Source organism: Amphibalanus amphitrite, unplaced genomic scaffold (assembly GCF_019059575.1).
Source record: "Amphibalanus amphitrite isolate SeventyFive unplaced genomic scaffold, NRLGWU_Aamphi_draft 000009F_arrow, whole genome shotgun sequence".
Lineage (NCBI taxonomy): Eukaryota > Metazoa > Arthropoda > Thecostraca > Balanomorpha > Balanidae > Amphibalanus > Amphibalanus amphitrite.
The window spans coordinates 233763-260196 of record NW_024881505.1 but is presented as its reverse complement, the minus strand read 5'-3'; the positions used below and the strand labels follow the sequence as shown (position 1 = coordinate 260196).

Below are 26434 nucleotides of genomic sequence, written 5' to 3'. Positions count from 1 at the left end.
CGCAGCGCTGCCGTCACCGTCAGCGCGCCGGCCGCCGCGCCCGAGCCGGCGCCCCGCTCCCAGGAGCTGATGATATGACTGTGGGGGAAGGGGAGGGATGGTGCTGCTAGACTGTCACCACCGGCTGGTACCGGTGCTGTGCTGGTGTTGGTGATGTTGCTGGTGCCGATGTCGGTGCCCATGCTTGCTAGTCCTGGCTGTCAATGTCAAACCGGTGTGGTTGGCTGAGCCTTCTTGTTGCATGTTTGCGCGTATGAGGTGTGTATGTGCGAATTGTAAACGCTGTGCGTTCCAGGCCATAAACTACCGAAATGTCGCCACAGTTGTGGTTGTGACGCTATACTGAAGCTTTACTTGGCATTGTTGCTACTGATGTGAGCAAATTACTACTGTCCGAGTTGATGAGACAGGCTTGTTGAGAGCGTCTATGGGATCTCTTGTTTGCTATTTATTTGACCGGCATTGTTCCCGCGCGCCTGTCGTTGTGTGCCGACCGGTACCAATCCCGCGTAAGCCGCCCTGCTCTGTGCCCTATGTTGTGTGTCGCTGGTCGACCCGTGTCTGCAGCGGGTGTCCTGTATGCTCCGCTCTGTGAGCCACCTATGGCCGGGCCTCGCACCTAGTGCGACCGGTCCGCCGAGGGGGCGCTGCGGTCTCTGTGGTCCGCGGACCGGACCGCCGGACCACCCGTGAGCTTTGGGCCGTGCCCGCTGTGTCCCTGCCCGTCCGAACCGCTCCGTTGTACGTCGGAAAATACAAATGTCCGCGACCGACCGAGTGCTGTCGACTGGCTGGAGGGAGTGGTGCTAGCGACTGAGAGCCTCGAGAAGCTGTGGCGAGGACACAGATGGAAATAGCACCTTCATGGACCTATGCATCTCGAGCTCTATTGTGTATAATGTATATGTAACAGCTGAATTTTACGATTTAAGTGTAGAAGGGAAACAGTCATCCTCACTACACTTGAGAAGAACAGCGTTAGTAATTCCCATCGTATCGTATTCCTCATTCATGCAAATCGTTCGGCGAACGTGTACCAATACCATGCAAACACACAGCCGAACATTGCCGATGCTTTGGTCTTCCTTCGCTGCATCGCACTACATCAATATGGGACAGACGCGGGGGCGGTAGGCTCAGCTGTATGGTGGCGCGCCTGCCGAGCCGCCCCACACCAAATCGACCCTGCGATATCAATCATCACTTATCCCCGAGATCAGTGAACGCCGCGCACCGCATAACCAATGGCCTCGCCGCCATCGGTCTTCATTCGGAGAGCGAAATACAAAAAGGCGCGGCGCGGCAGGAGAAAAGGAACTCGTCGCAAGCGCTAAACCATTATTCACGTCGGTATGAATGACAATTATGGATATATGCGTACCTACTGTGCATTGCATTAAACATTCTGAGAACAGATAACGTTATGTCACAACTGAATAATATGCTAAGAAATGTGAGAAGGACGGCAATGTTACACATCAAAATTTCAGACTGAGGTAGAGGAAATGATCGTTTTCCGGGTATCGAGAGGCATGCCTGTTCCGGAATACGCATGCACACGTCGGTGTTTCACTTACACGCCGGTGAGGTCTAATTAGGGTGCTCTCTTTGGGGGCCGGGGGGGGAAGGCGGCCGATATACTGAAACCGATATCTGCTGCCGACATCTATCAACTTTCTGTACAACTTGAGAAAGATTCAAAGGCGCTGTTGTACCGGTAGGCGCTTTCATAAAATTTTGACGGCAGCGTCAGCCGCTCTTGAAGTTTTTTTTATTTTTTTTTCTCTCTCACCTCTTTATTATTAAATTTAACGAAACACAAGGACGTACAAATCACTTATGCAACACACACAAGCTACACGAATCACAATCAAAGAAGGACATAAACATGACATTGGCCCACATTCACGACACCAACCAAACAGGCTTTGGGCGGCAGGTCACGACCGATGGTCGGCGGATAACGGACGCGCGCGTCGCGCGTCGACGCTTCGTGCGTCGAGGCTGATTTCTCTGCGCACAGTGTAGCGCCGCACTGCGTACACATGCCATAAAGTATGCACGCGACGTCCAAGTGCCGGCACAACGACCATGTGAATTTATTTGCGGACAATATTCACTGAAACAAGCCTCCGTGGTTCCTGTATACGACTTTTTCCCATTTTTCCCAAAATTGGTCGAGCTTATCATCTTTTTTGGCAATCGCTTTTTCAATTTCGTGCTGGTTCATGACCATTTTTATCGCACCTTCTACACTCGGTTGTTGAGTAGAATTGTTTTGTAATTTACATGCTACGATATACTGCTTGCACAATAAAATTACTAAGTTAATTATATTTGGACTGGACGCACTACCGAGAAGCACCGTTTTGGCGTTTACGAAACTGTTTGGAAGTCGAAAGGCCGCCGCTATCTTACATAGCACCTTATCCCAGATTTCGCGAACATCAGTGCAGCGATAGAAGAAATGTTCGAGCGTATCTACCTCAAAGCATTTCAGGCATAATCTGCTACCAATAATGTTTCGTGAACATAGGAATTTACGTGTTGGAATATATCTGTGTATAATGCGAAAATGCAATGATTGTAATTTAGTAGACGTTGTTACTTTGTACGGTATCTCGTACATATCTCCCCAACAATAAAAAGAAATGCCCTCTTGTTCCCATTTGCATTGAGCGGTAGGTGTTTTAATCGTTAACAACTTTCTGTATATGTGATTACACATGAGTGCCCTCAAACAAACTTTCAAAGTGGCACTCACATTAATAAGGCAACATTTTCTATCATCTGGGTCCAGCATAGCCCTGGTGTTTAGCCTAACCATTTGTTTCCATTTGGATGGTATTGCATTTTTTATGCTCTGCAGTGTGAGGAAGTCAACTCTTAATTGTGGCATTTTTTCCTTCAGTTGACTGAAGCTTAGCATACTTCCATCGGGCCCAACTAAGTCATCTACTATTTTAATGCCAGCTTCATACATTTCCTTTTGAAAGGCAGGCTTCCCTCCAATTAATACCGTGTCATTATACCAAATCGATTCAGCTCTTGCTTGGAGGGCTTCGCAAGGTTCTTTATAAAATAACTCTTGATACTGGCCGACCACTTGTTTATAAAAAATCAGGAATGTTCGACTTTTTAACGAAGTGCCTAGCGTTACGGTTCCTTAGCAAATCATCAATGCTATATTTTCCTATGCGAGCCTGAATAATCTTTCTCCACTGCGAGTCCACATTTGTGTACATTCGTTTAACCCATTGCAACCTTAATGCATCATAAAACTTCAATGTATCCGGCGCTTTTAAGCCACCCTCTCTAATACCTAGGCACAAGACACTGGCGGCAACTTTCGGGGGTCTTCCCCGCCATAAAAACTTCATAATCAAACCTTGAATCGTTTGTAGGTCTACCTTAGGGATGCTCACAGAGGAAGCTAGATACACTAGTTGGGATGCGACAAGCGTCTTTGAAATGGTTATGCGTCCCTTTAACGTTAAGTGCCTCTGAGACCAATTGTTCAGCACATTCCTAAACCTTGTAATAACAGGTGCTACGTTTTCTTCCGCACAGTCAGCGACGGCGCTGTGGGTGATGCCAAGGATTTTCAACTTCGAGACAGCTTCAATTCCTTCCACGGCCTCCTTCCTAAATTTGGCTGATCCTACCCACATCAATTTCGTTTTCGTTCTGTTTATTTCAAGTCCAGAAACTTTTCTGAATTTGTCTAATACTTCTAATACTCTATGCACCGACGCTTCAGAGTTCAAGAATACCGTTGTATCATCGGCATACATGCTCAATTTTACTTCGATGCCAGCAATTGTAATTCCCTTGATTAGCCTATCTCTTCTTATCTTGTTCGCTAGTATTTCTCCTACTAAATTGAACAGTAAACCACTCAGCGGAGAACCTTGAAAAGTACCGCGACCGCACGCAAACCAGTTTGACGTAAAACCGTTATTGCAAACAGCCAGAAGTGAGCCGTTATATAAAAGCTTTATCCATGCTATCAATTCAGGACCAAAATTAAATGCTTTCAATGTATGCCAAATAAACTCGTGGTTGATTGAATCGAAGGCATTTTTGTAATCTACCGCTAATACTGCACCTCCTAAGTCATCTGATTCACAATAGTTTATTACATCTGCTATGAGTCTCGAATTTTCACCAATATACCTCCCTTTCAAGAACCCACTTTGATCTTTGTTTACCAATTTGTCAGCAACTTTCTTTATTCTTATCGCAATCACTTTGGCAATCAATTTATAAATAACATCTAGGAGACAAATGGGTCTCTTATTTGACAGCAACTTTTGATCACCTTTCTTAGGTATTAGCGTCAAAATCCCTCTTCTATGAGTGATGAATAATTGACCGTTATCTTTGGCATCGTTAAAATAGCTCACAACTATGTCCCCAATCTCATTCCAGAAGAAAGAGAAAAATTCGGCAGAAAATCCTGAGATTCCTGCTGCTTTATTTTTAGCCATGCCAAGTAATGCCGCACTGCATTCCTCTTTCGTTATATACCCTTCACATCTATTTTTCTCTTCCTCCGTTAATCTTGGGTCTTCATCGCTCAAGGCAAACTCATCTAGATATTCTTCGTTAGTTAATTGTTTTGAATAAAGCGATTGAAAGTGTTCAACGCACATGTTGAGAATAGGTCGATTACCTTGTATTAGCGATCCGTCATCAGTTTGGAGGGTGCTTATCGTTTTTTGCATCGCTCTCTGTTGTGCAGTTCTCATGAAATACCTAGTTGGCTTTTCCCCTTCTTCTGTCCATACTGTTTGAGATCTCAAAATCAGGGATGCGGAGCCGTGGAAATTTCAGACGGCTCCGGCTCCGGCTCCGGCTCCGGAGAAAAAAATCGGCTCCGGCTCCGGCTCCGGCTCCGGGTGAAATGTCATGGCGGCTCCGGCTCCGGCTCCGGCTCCGAGTAAAATGATCCAGCTCCGGCGGCTCCGGCTCCGGCGGCTCCGGCTCCGGCTCCGGCGGCTCCGGCTCCGGCTTCTACTCAGTACATCCCTTATGCGATCAATTAAATACGGGTGGAAGGAAAAAGGCGATGGGATTGGTACACGTTGTTTCTGTATTTGTATCACAAGGCTATTTTGAATACCACATTGTTTTACGCCTTGTACTGTCAAACCGAACTAGGTAAATAATTGTTTCCTCGTAAGAAAAAGAGCCGGAGTCGCCCCCTTTTTTGACGGCTCCGGCTCCGGCTCCGGCTCCGGGTTATATTGTTTCACGGCTCCGGCTCCGGCTCCGGCTCCGGGCAAAATATGCCGGCTCCGGCGGCTCCGGCTCCGGCTCCGGCTCCGGCTCCGCATCCCTGCTCAAAATTGCTGCCTTGCCACGGTTAATTTTGATCTCATCTAATCTTTGTCTGGTATTTTCGTACTCTTTGACCAGTTCCTCTGTCGGCGAACTGGCGAGCTTTGACTCACATTTACTTAATGCGTCATATAAAAGATTTTCTGTGCGACGTAGCTCGTACGCAATTTTCTTACTTCTTTTTATCGCAAGCACTCTTATGTTGCTTAATAGCATATCGATTATCACTCCTTTCTGAATGTTTTGCTGATAAGGTTCAGTTTTTATCAAAACTTTATTTATTTCAGACTTAGCTGCGTTAATGAATTCATCATCTAAAAGAAGGGAATTATTGAAGCGCCACAGACCGGGCCCTCGGGGTTCATCCGAAAAACAAAATGTTAACGTAATAAAGCTGTGGTCACTCAGGATGCCGGTATCGATATGGGCTTTTACTACATTGTTGTTGATTATCCAGCTGCTTACAAAAATCATATCAATTCGAGACTGCTGCAGAGGGTTTGTTCTCCTCCAAGTAAATTTTTTCTCCGTTGGGTGCAGTGTTCTCCAAGCATCTTCCAGAGAAAATTCTCCTATCAACTCTCCTAGTTTTTTACTAGCTCTGCTTTCCCGGAAGGAATGACTGTCAGTGTCGAGTGAACTTAATCTAATATTAAAGTCTCCCGCCATAACTATTTTAGCACAACTGAAATCAGTCAAGACTTGTCTCAGTTCATTTAAGAAATCGCATTTTACGTTTTGATCGTCAACGGCAGGTGCGTATACCCCTAACAACACTACTTTATTCGGCACAGATCCAATTTCCACACAGACTAATCTTCCTTCATGATCAGCAAGTAATTCATTGACGCTATACTCAAATCCACCCGGAACCAACACAGCAACACCTGCTTGTCCTGACTCTGAACCATGTGAGAAGAAAATTTGTCCCTTCCATTCATTCTTCCATGTGTTTTCCATCGACGGTCTAGAGTGTGTCTCTTGAAGAACAACGATACATTTTTTGTACTTTATTCGAAGATGACGAAAAATGGATCGTCTTTTGGTGCGATTGCGTAAGCCTCTCGTATTAAAGGAAACCACCGAAACTTCCTTCATGAACCAGCCTGTAGATTTACAGCAAGGCTATATGTTTTAAGAGGTCTTGGTTGTACCGGCACCACCGCCTGGCACAGACAAATATGGCAGTATATGCACGCCAAAGGAAACCTAGCACGTATATCACCAGTAAAACCATCATTTACAATGAAAAAAGAACTCAATACCTCTAGACCCCACACTTCCCATTCCCCTAACATTACGGCCGTCCGCAGGCTAGTCATATGGACCTCCTACAGACACAGCAGTGCACGAGCGTGCCGCTCCGGGCAGCAATTATCGACGCATAATGGCAGATCACTTCTCACAACAGGTTAAATGCGTCTAGTCAAAAGTCTGATACGTCTAAGCTATCTGTTACAGATCAGAAAACTTTTCCAAACGAGAATATACGTAGAAAATTGAGATGACACGTAAACAACTAAATATATAAATTAATGAATAATAAAAATGAATATCTTATGAAAAAAGCATTTCTATATTATCTTGGAGGGTTCACTAATACAAGACACAAGAAATTCGTCTAATACAGGCGTCATTGGTTAGCTGTACGTTAATGCTAGAAGACAAACATCTACCAAGAATCATCAAGGCGCTATTTAGGAGCACTTACTTCAACGACCAGTAAACGGACCGAACCCGGTGACGAAGACCTGCACCGGAAACGGTTTCCGGTGACCGCGCGCACCGGTCTCACCGGGCTCAGACGACTGACGTCACCGGGTCTCCAGAAGCGGCGACCGCCGGACTGTTCGGCACCTCACCGCGCGACTCCGTCGACGGCCTCGCGGCCGACACCGGCTCGGAGTTTGACGCGGCACAGGATTGCGCTGCAGTAGAACCCGGCTGTGGGGCACCGGATGAAGACGAAGGCGTTGATGTTCCCTTACCGGGCCCGGCCGAACGTACATACGGCGATGACGCCGCTTTTCCGCCGGAGGCACCCACCGCAGGGAGGACGCCCGAGTGAACAGAGGGCGGCGGCGGGCGGCCACGGTGCCGAGTCGAGAAACGGGAGCCGTCCAAGACTCGCCGGAGGGCGGCTTGATCAGCAACCATGATATTGTCGCCACGTTTCACACGCCGACAGAACACAACGCCACGTCGAGTGAACACCGACGCGATTTTCGCACCGTTACAGGGCTTACGAGCCTCGAGGAGTTCATTATAAATTGCTCTGTTGCTCGGGGTCAGGCTCTCATTTACATAAAGAGGTGACAGCCTTTCCTTGCGCGCTGAGTGAGCACTGCCGGAGTTCATGGAGAAGCGGCGTTCATAAATAGAGTCACGTACCCGCTGTTTCGCGAACTTCACGATCACTTTGTCGTCGCCCTGAAGGCGATGTGCGGTCTGTAAGTCTGCAGCGGTCAAGCGGATGTCCGGGTCGCGTTTGTTGATAACATCAACGACTTGTTGTTCGATCTCTTCATTTGGCCGACGCTTCCCGAAGTCCGAGCAGGTGAAAATCAGCGAAGTCATCCGCCCGTTCATGTCCATGGATTCTACCTGCTTCTGCAGCTCAATATTGACGTGAACTTGCATCTCTAGGGTAAGGGCGGGTAAGAGGACGCAGGCGACAAGAGTACGCAGCAGCTGTTTCGGTTGCTTAGCAACGCCTCATCAGCGTCATCTCGAGTCCTAAGGAAGCTGTCTCTCACGCGGCTTCGATGGTGGAAGGTGGGGGCGCTACGGGTTCACTTGTCTTTTTTAGAGGCTTAGACGTGTTTTTCACATCGCTTTTAGATTTTTTGGGGTGCAGGAAAAGGTGTGACCTTCCTCAGGGAGCGGCAATAGAATTTTCATTTTTTCCTATCAAGATACCGCGGGGAATTTGGTGTGTGTGTCAAGTCCCAATTGTTTACGCGACGACTGTGGCGCCAGCTCTCAGCCCGCTTTGTGTCTACCGTATGTGTCGGCCATGAGTACGCATTGCCGTGGCGGACAGGAGTACGCAACTTTCCGAGTGCGTGGTTGTGTTGCATTAATCAACTTAGTGCATCAGGCGCGCAACCCCTCAGCAGATTCACGGGATTGGCCAACAAGGTGGATGACACTCGGGGAGACGCCGAGCAGTTGGGGAAACCACGAAGAGCATCACTGTTTCTGGTAGACCAGGGGGCATTTGCACGACCACAGCGGGGCGCCTCGACTCTGTTAAGAGTGACCGTTTTAGTGGCTGCGGCAGTAAAGATAACAATAGTTTAATTACTTGCATGAATGCATTGATTCCAGCGAGTAGGAATGCATACACGTAGTGCGTACTCCACCCGCACGAAGTGCGTACTCTTGTACTGCCTATCGGGCAAGAGTACGCAAATGCAGGGTGTTAGAAAATTGCTTACGGTCACGCTTTAAATTGGACGTAGGCCGCTGTGGTCATTGCAGTTTGTGGACAAATGATCAGGCTTTATCGGAATATACTGATCGTAGCCGTAAACCAAAACCGAACGGCGTGAGACGACAAAATGCATTAGGTGCGTACTCTTGTACGGTCCTCCCCTAATTGTTCAGATAATCTTCTGATTTCTATGTCGCGATTCATTTCTTCACCCTCAAGAATGGAGATCCTCTTTTCAAGCCGATCAAATTTGGCCTCAAACGCAGAAATGACCTTTTGTATGCCGTCACCGATCATTTGCTGTATGGCGCTCAGCGTCTCGGTGTTCAGCCCCACCCCGGCCCGACCGGACGCCGGGGCGGCCAGCCCTGTAGCCCGGGGCAACGACCGGCCGCCCGGCGCCGCCGGGACGGGAGGGCCGCTGCCCCGGGCCGCACGTTTTGCGTTACGTTCTTCGACGCGTCTCACCATGTCAGAAACGGAAGATCGACGCTTGCGACGACCACTTTCTGTGCCGGAAGTAGCACAGTCGGTGGAAAAGGCTCCCTCACTGTCTGAATCTGAAGTCATGGTGTTTGAAGGCGACTGGATCCGGTGAACAGCGCAATAGATATTTCCTCACCTCTTATGTACGAGCACACAGCACTCGGTAGCAATTCACAAAAAGTCGCTCTGCCGCCAACCTCACTTAACACTGGCCGCTGCCCGGGCGTGCACTGAGCAGCGCTCACGCCACTGCCATGACTGGAGCCGCGGACGGGCGACCCGACCTCGGCCACGGTCAGCCGCCGACTTACCGCTCTTGAAGTTTAGGTGCACTTCAACGAGGCCAGGCCAGGTAGCACATACTGCGCACCTGGCAGAAGTCAGACATACCCCTTAGCCTTCCCGACTGCCTCGACCCGCGGCGTAGCGGCCATGGTGAAAACATCCGGCGGTGGGGTCACCGGCACGTGATCCCTCAGATAGCCCAGGGGCGGACAGCTGGGTCGGGTAGGGTTCGGATTGACAGTAGTGCCCGGCGTCTCGCAGAAGTGGGTCTAGTGTGGTGACATGGAGTTAGGGACCACGGAATTGCGGCGGACCACAATCATGAATCACGGTCGCGGAGACCACAGAGGACCACAGACGGCAGGCCCAGCAACAGGAGCAGCCAGAAAAGCTTCGTGGTGAGTCGTCAGGCCAGCTTTCCTGGCACTTCCCGCGTAATTTAGATGACTGGCTGTGTGTGACTGTGAGCTGGCCCCCTCTTCAATCGGCCCCGCAGCCGAGTCCGATGCCGTCCCCGCTCGTTCCATCCTGCGGTGTTGATACCTGCCACCACCGCAGCACCGAGCTGGCGGAGCTGCGCCGACCATAGATGTCACTGCCATCGGATCTCAACCCTCGCAAAGCTCCCTGGAGCCGGGAGCGTCCTCCACTGCCCAGAGTGACATTTTTGTGACCGGTGACCCGACCTCCTTAGCCTGGAAATTGTACATATTACAGGAAGTGTAGTCAAAGTGTAGTAGTTACAACGTAAGGTGTTACCTTTTGTTCAAGATATAGGTATCAACGTGCGCCCCGCTGGGATTTCTACGCCGTGCTGGGGGGGGGGGGGGGGGGGGTGAAACATCCCGACTTCTAACTCAGCTCCTGGGGTACGCAGCGATACGAAGAAGGCGGCGTCCGAAAGAGCGTAAAAAATAATGTTTGTCACTTTTGTGGTCAGGTCAAAGGTCAGGTTACCGGAGGTCAATGAAGGCCATATTTCGTCGATTTTTAGGTCGGTCACAATTCTCAGCAAACCAACACCGGCGCTAACTCGGAAACCAATAAAGCTACAGCGCGCCGGAAAAGCGTATTTGATAGCCCTTTTGAACGGTCATCTGAACAACTCTCTCAGATTTGACCTAAGGTCAACGGTTTTGCCTGCAGGAGGAACATCTGTGAAAACAGCCGATTTTTGCGGAAAGTTTGATCTGCAATCACTTTTGACTCAAACCTTGCACGAGCCTACTTTTACCGGTGTCGTGTTCCTCTCGTCAAGACGCATCGAATCGACTATAATTTGACCTTGAAAGGTCAACTTTAATTCTAACTTCAGGTCAAGGCTATGACCCGAATGGAAACGGTCATGTTGCATATCAGTCGATCCGTATCGTTGAGCCGGGTACAGCTAAGGCATTTTCGCTGCTCTAGCATGCCTCTATCAAGAGTTATTCACGAAAAACTATTAGATATCATTCGTGACATGACATGACCTGCAGGGGCATGAATAGGGGTCACGGGTGCCATTTTCCAGTTCAGTGTGTCATAGTTACACTTGTTATTCAGTGTTTGAGAGTGTTTAGAATGACGTTTTTTTTCAAAAGAGGCGGCTCTCAATTTTGTTCCGTTGACGTAACGCGGAGGTCGCAAAATTGACCTGACCTTATCTCACTGATATAAAAATTCGGAGACATACGTTTGGTTTGGTACATAGTACATACTAATGTTCTTATCAATCTCTAAAAGTTTAAATGCGATTCGTCACTCGGTGTTGACCTAAAGCAGACACTGAAACTTTTTATGAGGTGAGGTCACTTGAAGTGACCTGGTATAAACCTGACCTTGAGGAATTTTGTTCTGAACTTTTCTTACCATGTTTAAAAAATATGTATGATAAAGTGTGTCCAAAACGTCGACGCTTTGCGCCGCCGTTTTTTTTCTTCTTCTTATAGATAGGTATTCCCGAAAAAAAACACAGGTGGGTGTTCAAATGCCCCCCCCCCCCGCAGGGCGCGGGTTAATAAACGCCGTAACGGTTGATCCGTGACTTCATCGACCATCGTTTAGCCCTCGCTCTTTTAGGGGAGGGTCGTACGGACTCCCTCGTTTTTCACACATAGGTAGCTCACGGATGAAGCGGATCGCGACGAATTTTTTATCATTCGCGGGTCAATGAATTTTACAGTCTTTAAAATTTCATGACTCTGACCTTATTGACTTAATTGACCTCTGATGTTTCTCGTGGTCATGTTTGGCCGGATGGCAATACGACGCAAGTCACATTTAAGACTTTTTGTGATTAGAAACGTGCCAACCTAATGTTTGTGCCATGGATTATGGTGGATGTTAGTGTCACGTCAAGGTCAGGTCAAGGACATTTATCTTAAGTGACCTCGGTTGACTTTATTGAAAGGTTGAACGGCTGAGAAGGGATGGTCGACCCTATTGGCAAGCGGCTGTAAAAATGTCAGGACGGGCGAGGGTTAATTCATATGATTTCATTGAAGTACCTACAACAAAATCATTTCGTGAGTCAATCAAGTATCAACACATATGTCATAACAATAGAAAATGTCTTCTTATCTGTTTGCCCTGTAGCGAGGGAATTAAGAAAAGAAGAAAGAAGGAATAAAAAGAGCTGCATCTTCTTTGCGGTTCATCAACCACCTCAGTCCGCTGTTGTTCGGCTGGTTTAGCAGAAGAGAGAGAACAATTTGCTGCTGTACTGAACTCGATAGTAGAGCTGGTAGAACAGGGGAGCTTGAGAAGAGTCTTGGAAAAGATCTTGAGTTAGCTATAGAGAGGGATCCAGATAGTGATGAAGATGAGATCCTGAGATAGAGATGTAGATATCCTGATAGAGATCTTCACTGACGTCCACCTGGGAGAGATGTAGATACAGAGCCACCCTGAAGAAGATGTAAGTCTAGATCCACCTTGCGTACAAATACATCTGATGGAAGATGCTTTTTAAATTGGAGGCTTGATGATTCTGTTCATTGTATAGACCATGATGCACGAGATGCTTCTTCACTGCTCGGATTAGGGATAGAGGGATCCGATCAGCTGGGTTTGCAGCACAGTTGGGCAGGTGAAGGACAGGGCATTCGAAGTCCCGATGACCACTGCCAAACATATGGGTGGTAATTACATTGATTAATTGAATGTGATCATTCGTCCAGTCACCCATTCCTATATCACTGGCCTCCCCATTACAAAAATTGCCCGCTTAGTTCGTATTAGCGTTGCTAGTTTAGTTGCCCTCGAGAATCATTTGTTCGACTGCCATAACCGAATTCTACCAAATTCCTATCGGCCTTACTCTAAGATTCATGCGTCATCATTCTCACATCCTTGCTCGCATTACGTTCACATTTCATGTATTCACCCAAATTTAATTGGTAGCCCCCGAAATTCCCTCCGATAGTGTTAGGCGTCTTACAAACCATGGTCTCCCCGGCGAGATAAATGTCTCTTTCCGAAATCCATATGCATGCTCCGCTAACCGGCGACAAAGATACTTATCGCAGGGCCGTCCAGAATAATTATACACAAATATCCACCCTACTAATTTATGGGATTCACTACACGTCCGATAGACTTATGGTACACACATACACGATTTATATCCGACTTATCTCTCTACCGGGAGAGATTACCTATGCCCTCTTCCGGTCCGCGTGTAACATTCCCGTTCACGACCCAGGGACCACCGTTCATATCCTGGAACTCTCCTCAGGAACTCTCCTTAAACCATGGGATTTACTCTTCAAGGCCTTACGTGTCCTGGAGTACATTCTTCCCTCCCCTGAGGCTGTCCAGTACCGATTAAGGTACCTTTACAAAATAAGTATGAGGACTTATTCGGGACACTACGGCGCGCCTTATCCGCACTTTTGGGTGACTCACCCCTGACCCTCGGCTTCTTGCCTTTGGCATAACTTACTCTCCACTGCACACTGTGCCAATCTTCCCCTTCCCCCTGCCGTAGAAACCTCTCACTGCCTTCTCACCCAGTGTTACCTAAGCGGGAAAATTAACAGTGGCCGGTACCACTGGCGGAAAACGTGCATATGCCCTGCGTACGTGACGGCGTGTCCCTCTTATTATTCCGGTCTGGACGTGGGTTTAGAGAAGTGCATCTGTGTCTCATACGGTCATGCTGGTAAACGCTACGCCATAGGAGACGGGCAAACAAGCCGTCTGTGCCTCACAATGCCCTGTGCCAATATTGGTGGAGTAATTATTGGCGCTAACTCTCAAGAACGCGAATAACAGAAACGCATCTAATCGTAATCTCAAGTCCTAATTGCTGCTGCACGCGTGAACCTAATCATCAGTTCTCGTAAACAATCCTAGCAGACCTTGAACCGCTCTTGATTTCATCAGATAATCTAGAACCAATTAGTACGCACCGATCTGTCGTCTGGTTGTGATCCACCGTATCATAGTGAATTGCTGAATGCTCAAACGGAAATGACTCCTTGAAACTCGTTCGATAGCTTCTGATGGGCTACTAGTTACCTAAACAAATTATCTTTATAGAGTGCCAGAATATTGTCATAGGGTCCCTAGCCTTTCATAGGGAATCTATTTTAAATCATCCTATTAGCAGTAAACAATGCGCATCAAACGAAGTGCAGTCCTAAATATCAAATAGCATGTCATATTTAAAATTATGCATTAACTGTTTACGTTCTTACCCCGTTGCAACTTTCCACAACTAACCATGCTCCTATATACAATGACCTTCACCTACCGCCCGCGCCCCAATTACGGCTAACCCACTGCCCCTGTTGTGGCTGCTTTTTACGCCCTCTGGCGGCTCAACGCCCGCGTCGAGAGCGACGATACTGGCCGCCGGCTGGCGTCGCGTCGACAGTCAGTCAAGGCCACGCCGCGATGGGCGCGTCATCACTCGCGGTGCAATGCTCGTGCGTGTTGTCTCTTCTGGCCGGGTGGATTCACCGGATGTGTCAGTGAGTGTGAATCTGGTAAAATATCGCTGCAATATCTCCCTGTTCGACATCTCATCAGCTCCATTCAACGTAAGTTTTTTTTTTTAAATTAAATTCCTGTCCCATTTAATCGTTCCCAAACAAAGGTGGTCCTTTCTAGTATTTATTCTACAAAAGCACAACGATCGGCACCTATATTAGTCGCATATTAGTTCTAACCACAAACAATTCTACATCTACCTGTTACTCGACATTTCGCAATTTCAATGACGCAAAGTGACCATCTAAAGTCGCTAAGTGTCAAACCGTCAACCTCAAACCACTGCTCGCAACTCTGCACCTAAGTAACAGAAGAAATTCCGCCGTAAGCTCAAGCATTCGTATCTGTCGGAAATCATAACTCATAGCCATATTCATAGATCGATCGCATGAATCAGTCGCCACCTTAAAACATTACATTCCCTTTCAACCGTATTTACCTGTTCTATAATTGATTTCGACTTCGCAATTAATTCCTACAGCAATATTACCAATGATTTCGCAATGCAACTTTTAGTGAGTACAGCACGAATCTAAACCCTTAATTTCACAAACGTTCCAACCTCAAAACGCACCTGGCCATCGCCCATAATAAATCGAACGAACCAGCTTGACCGAAGACAAAGACATTTCAACGCTGTCACACATCCAGTCATCAATCTCAACGTTCGTGACCATGAGCTGCTTATTCAAATTTTAGCCTCTCGCTCTGGGCCTAATCGTGAACTCCAACTGACAATAACGGTTTGCTGGCGACTCTGACATGACTTCGAAATTCAGATCCTAATATGCTACTAGGGTGTCTGGACCAATAAGCTCAAAGTAATTTAAGTTTTCCAATTCCAATTGAGAGTGCATTTTATGGCAACCGAAAATGTTTGGCAGTCGTCACGGCACGGCAACCGGGCAGAGGGGGGGGGGGTCAAGGATTGGGATTGAGCAGACTTTTCAACAACACTCACATTCTGGAGTTTCTCTGCGCTTCCGCTTCTCAGTGTGGTCACAAGCGTCGGCTGCTGTCCTCGGTTCTGATCACTCGAACTGAAGAGGCTTCTCGCGGGTGACCCCGGACTGACGGCGGCCTCCAGATGGCGTCTCCGGCTCCGGCTGCAGACTGTGACTCTCGGCTGCTCGACTGTGATTCTCCCTCTGGTTGGGTGGCGCACCCTTTTATAGTTGGGGGGAGGGGTGACTGCCACGCCCTTGCGACGTCATCTTCCTCTGCCTTCTTCTGGTGGGTGGGGCCGTAAGATGGCGCCCTCTGTCCTGTTTAGTCACCTTGCTCCTCTGTGCCTGCAATTTTTGGCCGTCGAATCGTCTTCGTGTTGAGTGCTTTATCATTTTAGTAATCGCTGGCATAAAACAATCCCCGAAAGGTTTGTGATTTTCGAGTTTTAATTTTGATTCTTCAATTTCATTTTATTCAAACTTTTGTTTCCTTCCGTTTCGTCTGCCGCCAACGCCCCTGTGACGTCACTCTTGCTCCGCCCACCGTACCGGGGCGTGGCCGTAAGTCAGCGCCTTCTTCCTCTGCGGAGATCTCTGGAACTACCTCATGAGGCCATTGTGAGGTCGGTCACCCGGTTGTTTTGCCAGGTTCACTCACCCTGGGTTGCTGTGCCCGACAAAGGAGGCTGTGTGCTCCAGCCGGCATCCATCCTTGACACTGCTCCATGATCTGTTGACATATCTTACTGATCCAGCGTTATTTGAGGAGGCTCGGATCGCTCATCCTGCGGTAGCTGTCTCCATAGGCGAGCGTTGTAATGAGAGTTTAACGGCTGCCCATTGCGAAGACCTCTGGAACTACAGCGTTTTTGCTTGCCGTAGGATCTTTCTGGTTGTGCCATTCCCACCGTGGGACTCAGCGCGGCGCAGCTGTTGTGGTACCTGACAGAGTACGTGACAAGTGACAGAGTACCTTAACGTGCTCGCTCGCCGCCGCCGCCGGCCGCAGTCCTGACGTAGCTTGTTGACTCAGCTGTGCCTCAGCGGTTCGTACTGATGTGACCGGCATCGTCTTCTCGCAGACGTGTCTACTGCGGGCTATTCTCACGGACAGTGCTCGTTGAGGGAGTTGGGGAAAAGTGCTGAATGGGGATGGCGGGCCTGGTGACTGGGGGGGGGGTTAGTGAATAATGAGAGGGGAGGAGAGCGCAGCAGCAGCGCTCCGCTCAGCTGTGCGTCACCCGGTAGCAGCGACGGGTGTGTGAATGGAGGGCTAGGCCTGTGACCGGACTGCGAGGGGGGGGGACTGCCGGACCGAGCCGTGCCGAAAAGATACTACGTTAAATGTTCAAGATGTAGCGTGCTACATCTTCAGTCCAAACAACCCTAGTTGCGTCCTCGCAACTCATACAAAAAAAGTCACACCCCTTACTCATCTAAAGCTACACAACCATGAGAACTTCCGCAACGCCTACAACATGACATCGCATACCTAGTACAGTACACACACGCACCTGTTGTTCCTCGTCCCCACCTCAGTTTGTCGTTCACCAGATCCGGGTCACGGGCACCAACCACTTTGGTTAGCCCGATGTCGACGGTGGCCGTCCGGTAAGTGGCTTCTCAGGAGGGTGAAGACCTCTGTGGCAGCCCAGATGGGCGGCCTCCACAGCAGTTCGGGTGGCGGCCTCCATGGCAGCTCGGGTGGGCAGCCTTCATGGCGGCCCGGGTGGCGGCCTCCATGGCAGCCCGGGTGGGCAGCTTGCACGGCGGCCCGTGTGGGCAGCCTACGTGGCAGCCCAGGTGGATGACACCTCCGTGGCAGTCCGGGTGGCAGGCTCCGTGGCAGCTCAGGTGAGCGACCTCCATGGCAGCTCAGGTGGGTGACCCCCGCGGCAGCACGCGAGGGCAATGCATCCCCGTGGCAGCTCAGGTAGGCGACTTCCGCGGCAGCTCAGTTGAGTGACCCACGGGGCAGCACGCGAGGGCAAAGCTTCCTCCGTGGCAGCTCAGGTAGGCGACTTCCGCGGCCGATCAGGTGAGTGACCTCCGAGGCAGCACGCGAGACCAATGCTTCCTCCGTGGCAGCTCAGGTAGGCGACTTCCGCGGCCGCTCAGGTGAGTGACCTCCGAGGCAGCACGCGAGACCAATGCTTCCTCCGTGGCAGCTCAGGTAGGCGACTTCCGCGGCCGCTCAGGTGAGTGACCTCCGAGGCAGCACGCGAGACCAATGCTTCCTCCGTGGCAGCTCAGGTAGGCGACTTCCGCGGCAGATCAGGTGAGTGACCTCCGAGGCAGCACGCGAGACCAATGCTTCCTCCGTGGCAGCTCAGGTAGGCGACTTCCGCGGCAGATCAGGTGAGTGACCTCCGAGGCAGCCCGCGAGGGCGCATGCATCCTCCGTGGCAGCACAGGTGACCTCCGTGGCAGCCCAGGTAGCGACCTTTCGGCGGACCAGGTGACAGCCGTTGCAGCAGCCCAGGTGGGTGATCTCTGCAGCAGCCCATCTCAATGGATCGTTTGGCAGCTGGTCTTGCAGCATCCTGGCACCCTCTCCTCGTTCACCAACATGATAATCGCCTCGGCTGTGTTGTGAAGACGACCGTGCTTGTTTTTGATTCATTACAACACGAGCATTCCGCCTGTTCTTCTTCCTCTTCTGCTTTTGATATTGCTGTCCTCTTATCATCAATACTCTAGAAAGTTCGAGCTCCCTTTGCAATACATCAGCTGACCTTGACTTGTACTTGTTGTACAGCAGAACGTAGAAGAATTGATATGCTGCTGCAAACAATTGTCAAGTTTCATTTTCGGTCTGACTTCTGTATTGGTCTGATCCTTTGTTTCATGAGACAGCTTCATTTCCTTATCTTATCTTCAACAACTTCTTCTATGTCCTTTTCAGTATTCGTAAGACCGCTTCCTCTCATCAGCCACCATCATAAGCTTAATCATCTTCACACAGCTTTCTTTAGCTCATCCTCTTCCTTCACGTCGACCCCTGCAGCACGTTCATTTCCACTACTGTCAGTATTTCGAACACCTGCTCAATTCTTCAATTTCGCTGTCATCAGCCATCATCATAAGCTTCATCATCTTCACACAGCTTTCTTTAGCTCATCCTCTTTCTTCACGTCGACCCCTGCAGCACGCTCATTTCCACTGCTGCCAGTATTTTCGAACACCTGCTCTATTCTTCAACTTCTTCCTCTTCTCCATACGGTTGACTTTCAATTCATCAACTTCGGGTTCGGCGGCTTGTGCCAGTCTACCAGCTTCACAATTTGAGAATTATCAAAGCCCCACGTTGGGCGCCATTTGTAGCGAGGGAATTAAGAAAAGAAGAAAGAAGGAATAAAAAGAGCTGCATCTTCTTTGCGGTTCATCAACCACCGCAGTCCGCTGTTGTTCGGCTGGTTTAGCAGAAGAGAGAGAACAATTTGCTGCTGTACTGAACTCGATAGTAGAGCTGGTAGAACAGGGGAGCTTGAGAAGAGTCTTGGAAAAGATCTTGAGTTAGCTATAGAGAGGGATCCAGATAGTGATGAAGATGAGATCCTGAGATAGAGATGTAGATATCCTGATAGAGATCTTCACTGACGTCCACCTGGGAGAGATGTAGATACAGAGCCACCTGAAGAAGATGTAAGTCTAGATCCACCTTGCGTACAAATACATCTGATGGAAGATGCTTTTTAAATTGGAGGCTTGATGATTCTGTTCATTGTATAGACCATGATGCACGAGATGCTTCTTCACTGCTCGGATTAGGGATAGAGGGATCCGATCAGCTGGGTTTGCAGCACAGTTGGGCAGGTGAAGGACAGGGCATTCGAAGTCCCGATGACCACTGCCAAACATATGGGTGGTAATTACATTGATTAATTGAATGTGATCATTCGTCCAGTCACCCATTCCTATATCACTGGCCTCCCCATTACAAAAATTGCCCGCTTAGTTCGTATTAGCGTTGCTAGTTTAGTTGCCCTCGAGAATCATTTGTTCGACTGCCATAACCGAATTCTACCAAATTCCTATCGGCCTTACTCTAAGATTCATGCGTCATCATTCTCACATCCTTGCTCGCATTACGTTCACATTTCATGTATTCACCCAAATTTAATTGGTAGCCCCCGAAATTCCCTCCGATAGTGTTAGGCGTCTTACAAACCATGGTCTCCCCGGCGAGATAAATGTCTCTTTCCGAAATCCATATGCATGCTCCGCTAACCGGCGACAAAGATACTTATCGCAGGGCCGTCCAGAATAATTATACACAAATATCCACCCTACTAATTTATGGGATTCACTACACGTCCGATAGACTTATGGTACACACATACACGATTTATATCCGACTTATCTCTCTACCGGGAGAGATTACCTATGCCCTCTTCCGGTCCGCGTGTAACATTCCCGTTCACGACCCAGGGACCACCGTTCATATCCTGGAACTCTCCTCAGGAACTCTCCTTAAACCATGGGATTTACTCTTCAAGGCCTTACGTGTCCTGGAGTACATTCTTCCCTCCCCTGAGGCTGTCCAGTACCGATTAAGGTACCTTTACAAAATAAGTATGAGGACTTATTCGGGACACTACGGCGCGCCTTATCCGCACTTTTGGGTGACTCACCCCTGACCCTCGGCTTCTTGCCTTTGGCATAACTTACTCTCCACTGCACACTGTGCCAATCTTCCCCTTCCCCCTGCCGTAGAAACCTCTCACTGCCTTCTCACCCAGTGTTACCTAAGCGGGAAAATTAACAGTGGCCGGTACCACTGGCGGAAAACGTGCATATGCCCTGCGTACGTGACGGCGTGTCCCTCTTATTATTCCGGTCTGGACGTGGGTTTAGAGAAGTGCATCTGTGTCTCATACGGTCATGCTGGTAAACGCTACGCCATAGGAGACGGGCAAACAAGCCGTCTGTGCCTCACAATGCCCTGTGCCAATATTGGTGGAGTAATTATTGGCGCTAACTCTCAAGAACGCGAATAACAGAAACGCATCTAATCGTAATCTCAAGTCCTAATTGCTGCTGCACGCGTGAACCTAATCATCAGTTCTCGTAAACAATCCTAGCAGACCTTGAACCGCTCTTGATTTCATCAGATAATCTAGAACCAATTAGTACGCACCGATCTGTCGTCTGGTTGTGATCCACCGTATCATAGTGAATTGCTGAATGCTCAAACGGAAATGACTCCTTGAAACTCGTTCGATAGCTTCTGATGGGCTACTAGTTACCTAAACAAATTATCTTTATAGAGTGCCAGAATATTGTCATAGGGTCCCTAGCCTTTCATAGGGAATCTATTTTAAATCATCCTATTAGCAGTAAACAATGCGCATCAAACGAAGTGCAGTCCTAAATATCAAATAGCATGTCATATTTAAAATTATGCATTAACTGTTTACGTTCTTACCCCGTTGCAACTTTCCACAACTAACCATGCTCCTATATACAATGACCTTCACCTACCGCCCGCGCCCCAATTACGGCTAACCCACTGCCCCTGTTGTGGCTGCTTTTTACGCCCTCTGGCGGCTCAACGCCCGCGTCGAGAGCGACGATACTGGCCGCCGGCTGGCGTCGCGTCGACAGTCAGTCAAGGCCACGCCGCGATGGGCGCGTCATCACTCGCGGTGCTGTGCTCGTGCGTGTTGTCTCTTCTGGCCGGGTGGATTCACCGGATGTGTCAGTGAGTGTGAATCTGGTAAAATATCGCTGCAATATCTCCCTGTTCGACATCTCATCAGCTCCATTCAACGTAAGTTTTTTTTTAAATTAAATTCCTGTCCCATTTAATCGTTCCCCAACAAAGGTGGTCCTTTCTAGTATTTATTCTACAAAAGCACAACGATCGGCACCTATATTAGTCGCATATTAGTTCTAACCACAAACAATTCTACATCTACCTGTTACTCGACATTTCGCAATTTCAATGACGCAAAGTGACCATCTAAAGTCGCTAAGTGTCAAACCGTCAACCTCAAACCACTGCTCGCAACTCTGCACCTAAGTAACAGAAGAAATTCCGCCGTAAGCTCAAGCATTCGTATCTGTCGGAAATCATAACTCATAGCCATATTCATAGATCGATCGCATGAATCAGTCGCCACCTTAAAACATTACATTCCCTTTCAACCGTATTTACCTGTTCTATAATTGATTTCGACTTCGCAATTAATTCCTACAGCAATATTACCAATGATTTCGCAATGCAACTTTTAGTGAGTACAGCACGAATCTAAACCCTTAATTTCACAAACGTTCCAACCTCAAAACGCACCTGGCCATCGCCCATAATAAATCGAACGAACCAGCTTGACCGAAGACAAAGACATTTCAACGCTGTCACACATCCAGTCATCAATCTCAACGTTCGTGACCATGAGCTGCTTATTCAAATTTTAGCCTCTCGCTCTGGGCCTAATCGTGAACTCCAACTGACAATAACGGTTTGCTGGCGACTCTGACATGACTTCGAAATTCAGATCCTAATATGCTACTAGGGTGTCTGGACCAATAAGCTCAAAGTAATTTAAGTTTTCCAATTCCAATTGAGAGTGCATTTTATGGCAACCGAAAATGTTTGGCAGTCGTCACGGCACGGCAACCGGGCAGAGGGGGGGGGGGGTCAAGGATTGGGATTGAGCAGACTTTTCAACAACACTCACATTCTGGAGTTTCTCTGCGCTTCCGCTTCTCAGTGTGGTCACAAGCGTCGGCTGCTGTCCTCGGTTCTGATCACTCGAACTGAAGAGGCTTCTCGCGGGTGACCCCGGACTGACGGCGGCCTCCAGATGGCGTCTCCGGCTCCGGCTGCAGACTGTGACTCTCGGCTGCTCGACTGTGATTCTCCCTCTGGTTGGGTGGCGCACCCTTTTATAGTTGGGGGGAGGGGTGACTGCCACGCCCTTGCGACGTCATCTTCCTCTGCCTTCTTCTGGTGGGTGGGGCCGTAAGATGGCGCCCTCTGTCCTGTTTAGTCACCTTGCTCCTCTGTGCCTGCAATTTTTGGCCGTCGAATCGTCTTCGTGTTGAGTGCTTTATCATTTTAGTAATCGCTGGCATAAAACAATCCCCGAAAGGTTTGTGATTTTCGAGTTTTAATTTTGATTCTTCAATTTCATTTTATTCAAACTTTTGTTTCCTTCCGTTTCGTCTGCCGCCAACGCCCCTGTGACGTCACTCTTGCTCCGCCCACCGTACCGGGGCGTGGCCGTAAGTCAGCGCCTTCTTCCTCTGCGGAGATCTCTGGAACTACCTCATGAGGCCATTGTGAGGTCGGTCACCCGGTTGTTTTGCCAGGTTCACTCACCCTGGGTTGCTGTGCCCGACAAAGGAGGCTGTGTGCTCCAGCCGGCATCCATCCTTGACACTGCTCCATGATCTGTTGACATATCTTACTGATCCAGCGTTATTTGAGGAGGCTCGGATCGCTCATCCTGCGGTAGCTGTCTCCATAGGCGAGCGTTGTAATGAGAGTTTAACGGCTGCCCATTGCGAAGACCTCTGGAACTACAGCGTTTTTGCTTGCCGTAGGATCTTTCTGGTTGTGCCATTCCCACCGTGGGACTCAGCGCGGCGCAGCTGTTGTGGTACCTGACAGAGTACGTGACAAGTGACAGAGTACCTTAACGTGCTCGCTCGCCGCCGCCGCCGGCCGCAGTCCTGACGTAGCTTGTTGACTCAGCTGTGCCTCAGCGGTTCGTACTGATGTGACCGGCATCGTCTTCTCGCAGACGTGTCTACTGCGGGCTATTCTCACGGACAGTGCTCGTTGAGGGAGTTGGGGAAAAGTGCTGAATGGGGATGGCGGGCCTGGTGACTGGGGGGGGGGGTTAGTGAATAATGAGAGGGGAGGAGAGCGCAGCAGCAGCGCTCCGCTCAGCTGTGCGTCACCCGGTAGCAGCGACGGGTGTGTGAATGGAGGGCTAGGCCTGTGACGACCGGACTGCGAGGGGGGGGGGGGACTGCCGGACCGAGCCGTGCCGAAAAGATACTACGTTAAATGTTCAAGATGTAGCGTGCTACAGCCCCTATCAAGTCCCTTCCCACTCCTCTCCACTTCTCTCTCTCTCCCCCTTCTCTCTCTCTCTCTCTCTCTCTCTCTCTCTCTCTCTCTCTCTCTCTCTCTCTCTCTCTCTCTCTCTCTCTCTCTCTCTCTCTCTCTCTCTCTCTCTCTCTCTCCCCGTGGCCCGTGTCTCCTTTCAAGAAGATACTTCTGCTTGCTGTATGCCTGTTTGTGTCGTCAATAGAGATTTGCATTGCAAAGCTTCCAGGACCGCAAGTGACGTCAATGAATGGACGGGTCAATGCGAATTACATGACTCGTTAAACGTAAAGTAATGCCGGCACAAAGCTGGCTGCAGGCAGCACGCTCGGTAGATGGCTCATGTAACATGTTCTGTGTCCCTTTGGCTGCTTCAAAAAGATACCCAGCTGCCATTTATGCATGCATATTGCATATGCAGTTATACGATGCATATTGTATGCCTACTATCGGTGCTGAGTATGACTGCTGACGCATGACAGTGCACATATGAATTTCTTATTATTGCCGTACAAGCACCGTTCCGAGTTGCGAGCCCTATAGGAACACGGTGTAACATCACCGACGGCTTAAACTGGCGAAAGTCGTACAAGCATACAGCACCATGTCAAGGCTGAAGGGTCTCTGTTATATGCAACGTATACGTGTACAAATGTACACGATTAGTCAAGCAGTAAGCAGCGTGGGTCATGTGGGAAAACAATAGAGGGAATTTTAAAGCAGTGAGGTGAATGTGAAACTTAATTCTTTTTTGTAAAAAGATTATGGTCATTAAAAGTTGTTTCACCTTTTTAGTTCCCTGCAGCGTATACCTTGTACCTATATTCAAGTAAGGAGAAATTGTGGGTCATTTGTGAGGCTGTGACATCCACATCCACAACCACATATCTACCGCTATTTTATTGATAAAATAATACAATTTAATGTATCCTCTGTAGGCATCGATGATAATATGGATAGGTATATATGCTTCTGAACACCCGGTCTGAGTGAAGAAGCATAGATTTATAGAGGCCTAGATGTTTGGAGGACAGATATGTGCAATAGAAACGAAGGTGTAGGTACAGAGGTCTATGACAGACAATGGGCATCATTTATTCTGTAGCTCAGACCTCAGGCGTCGGCATGACTCATATTTCTTATGAACTCGGAGTTTTTCTGCACACTAAGCCTTATTATCACCATGTTTTGGCAAATTTTCAAGTATAGTTGCAGCATTTGTTTGCATTCATTGCGTGATTCTGTTAACAAATCATGATGCGGTAGTGTCGAGCCTGGAAACCAGCTTAGAAACCGTCGGGAACGCTATGTGAATGCACGCTGCGCTTGTACACAAATTTGTCTCTCGGAATGTGGTCCTGTCATAGGCGTCCATTCTCGGCCTGTGCCCTCGGAACATATTCAGGTAACGACCTCACAGCAGTGCTGCCCGGTATGGGCGTCTGTCGCCTGGGTTCAGGGTCGGTCAGTGCGTCGACCCGGGTCATAGGGGGACCTCTGACCCCTCTGACACCGTCCGAGGCAGGTGGGATTCTGTTTGTGTCAGACGTGTCTACTGATGTATTCGCTGCTTTGCTCACCTATGCATAAATGTGGTCAATGTTCAGCGTCCACTGACCATCACAATGCCGTGACTGTTCAGTGCTCAGAAGCCAGTTCCCACTATAGGTAACCGACATCCAAAGTCCAGTGTTGTCATTGCTCAGCCCTCCTCCAGCGCGATTCTGAAAAATGTCCCGAGTGTTTGAGGCGCGCTGCGTGCGTCAGATGACCAAACCAACTGGTCAACAACGCCAGCCTTTTCATCGTTACCGCGCAGGACTGCGGGATGACTTACCGGTTACAAAATCATCCATCCGATCAACGATGCCACCTCCGATAGATGCGCTGTTCAATATCTTAATCTGGTGGCTCCGCATACAGAACCCCGTGTCTTCTGTCCGATGGATGCGCGGCTGATCCGCCTTCCGAATGTGACGTATGCTAATAGGCCGCCGCCTCTCGTGGCCCTCTCGGGTGTCCGTGGCGTCTCGGCGCGGTGAAAGGGCCGGCGGCGGCAGACGCTCCGGCCAGCCGGGCGACCTTGGCGGCAGCTGCTGACCTTGACTGCCCCCAGGGTGCAGCAGCCGAGCGCCGAGACTCGGCATCAGCCGGCCGGCGCGTGCATAGTGCAGAGCCACAGGGGGCCCGGTGAGCCACCGTAATCCCCTCGGACACGGGTCTCCGGTGGGAGGGCTGACTGGATGGCCCCGCTGAGCAGGGGTGACAGTGTCACCGCCGCTAGTCCTGACAGATGGTGACAGGTGACCGCCGTGATGACAGCGATCACATAACACACCCGACGCCGCTGGATCCAGTTAGAGGAGAGGGTGTTCGGGCTTCCCAAACACAGTCGACCAATCACGATGGCCTACGTATGCTATTCAGCAGTCATTGGAAAAAGACGCATCGGTAGGGTAGCCAGTGAAGAAAAACGTGGCCTAAAATAGAAATGCCTTGTAACAAAATTACCGAAAGCATTACTCAGAAATCAAATGTCATTGCATTGATACTTTCAATTACATACGGGTCATGGGACTTAACTCCACTTTCCATTGCATTAGAGATAAATAATACGTATAAAAAACAGTTACAATTTGCTTTTATTTTCAATGTAACCACCGAACTCAAATGTGCCATTTTCAAATCGAAATCCGTGTGGTAATTGGAGTAATGAAACCAAAAGCAACGATTTTTCTCAATTATTATGTAGACTTTAATCACAAAGATTCTATCGCTATTTCCAGTTCATCTCCCACCATCTCGTCGTCATCGCCCTCAGCCGAACACCAGCTGATCAGTCGGGTCTTATGGTTCACAGCACCCACCTCTCCCTCCCATGACCCTCGTCCACTGACC

At 49.1% G+C, this 26434-nt stretch overlaps 1 protein-coding gene across 1 annotated transcript; it reads right to left on the bottom strand.

Annotated features, from left to right (window-relative positions):
- Positions 1–7129: 7129 nt before the first annotated feature.
- Positions 7130–9151, bottom strand: LOC122379868. Its single transcript, XM_043362428.1, has 2 exons — positions 8941–9151; positions 7130–7985 (listed from the first exon to the last, which is right to left on the bottom strand). Exons 1-2 carry the CDS (start codon positions 9074–9076, stop codon positions 7144–7146), a joined length of 978 nt encoding a protein of 325 aa, XP_043218363.1. The 5' UTR covers positions 9077–9151; the 3' UTR covers positions 7130–7143.
- Positions 9152–26434: the final 17283 nt, after the last annotated feature.

Bases quoted from the DNA above. Each gene is read 5' to 3' on its own strand.
- LOC122379868 (XM_043362428.1), bottom strand. From the start codon at position 9,076: ATGATCGGTGACGGCATACAAAAGGTCATTTCTGCGTTTGAGGCCAAA. The intron at 7,986-8,940 runs GGGAGGACCGTA...CCCTTACCCTAG, and splicing joins AAGATTATCTGAACAATTAG to AGATGCAAGTTCACGTCAAT.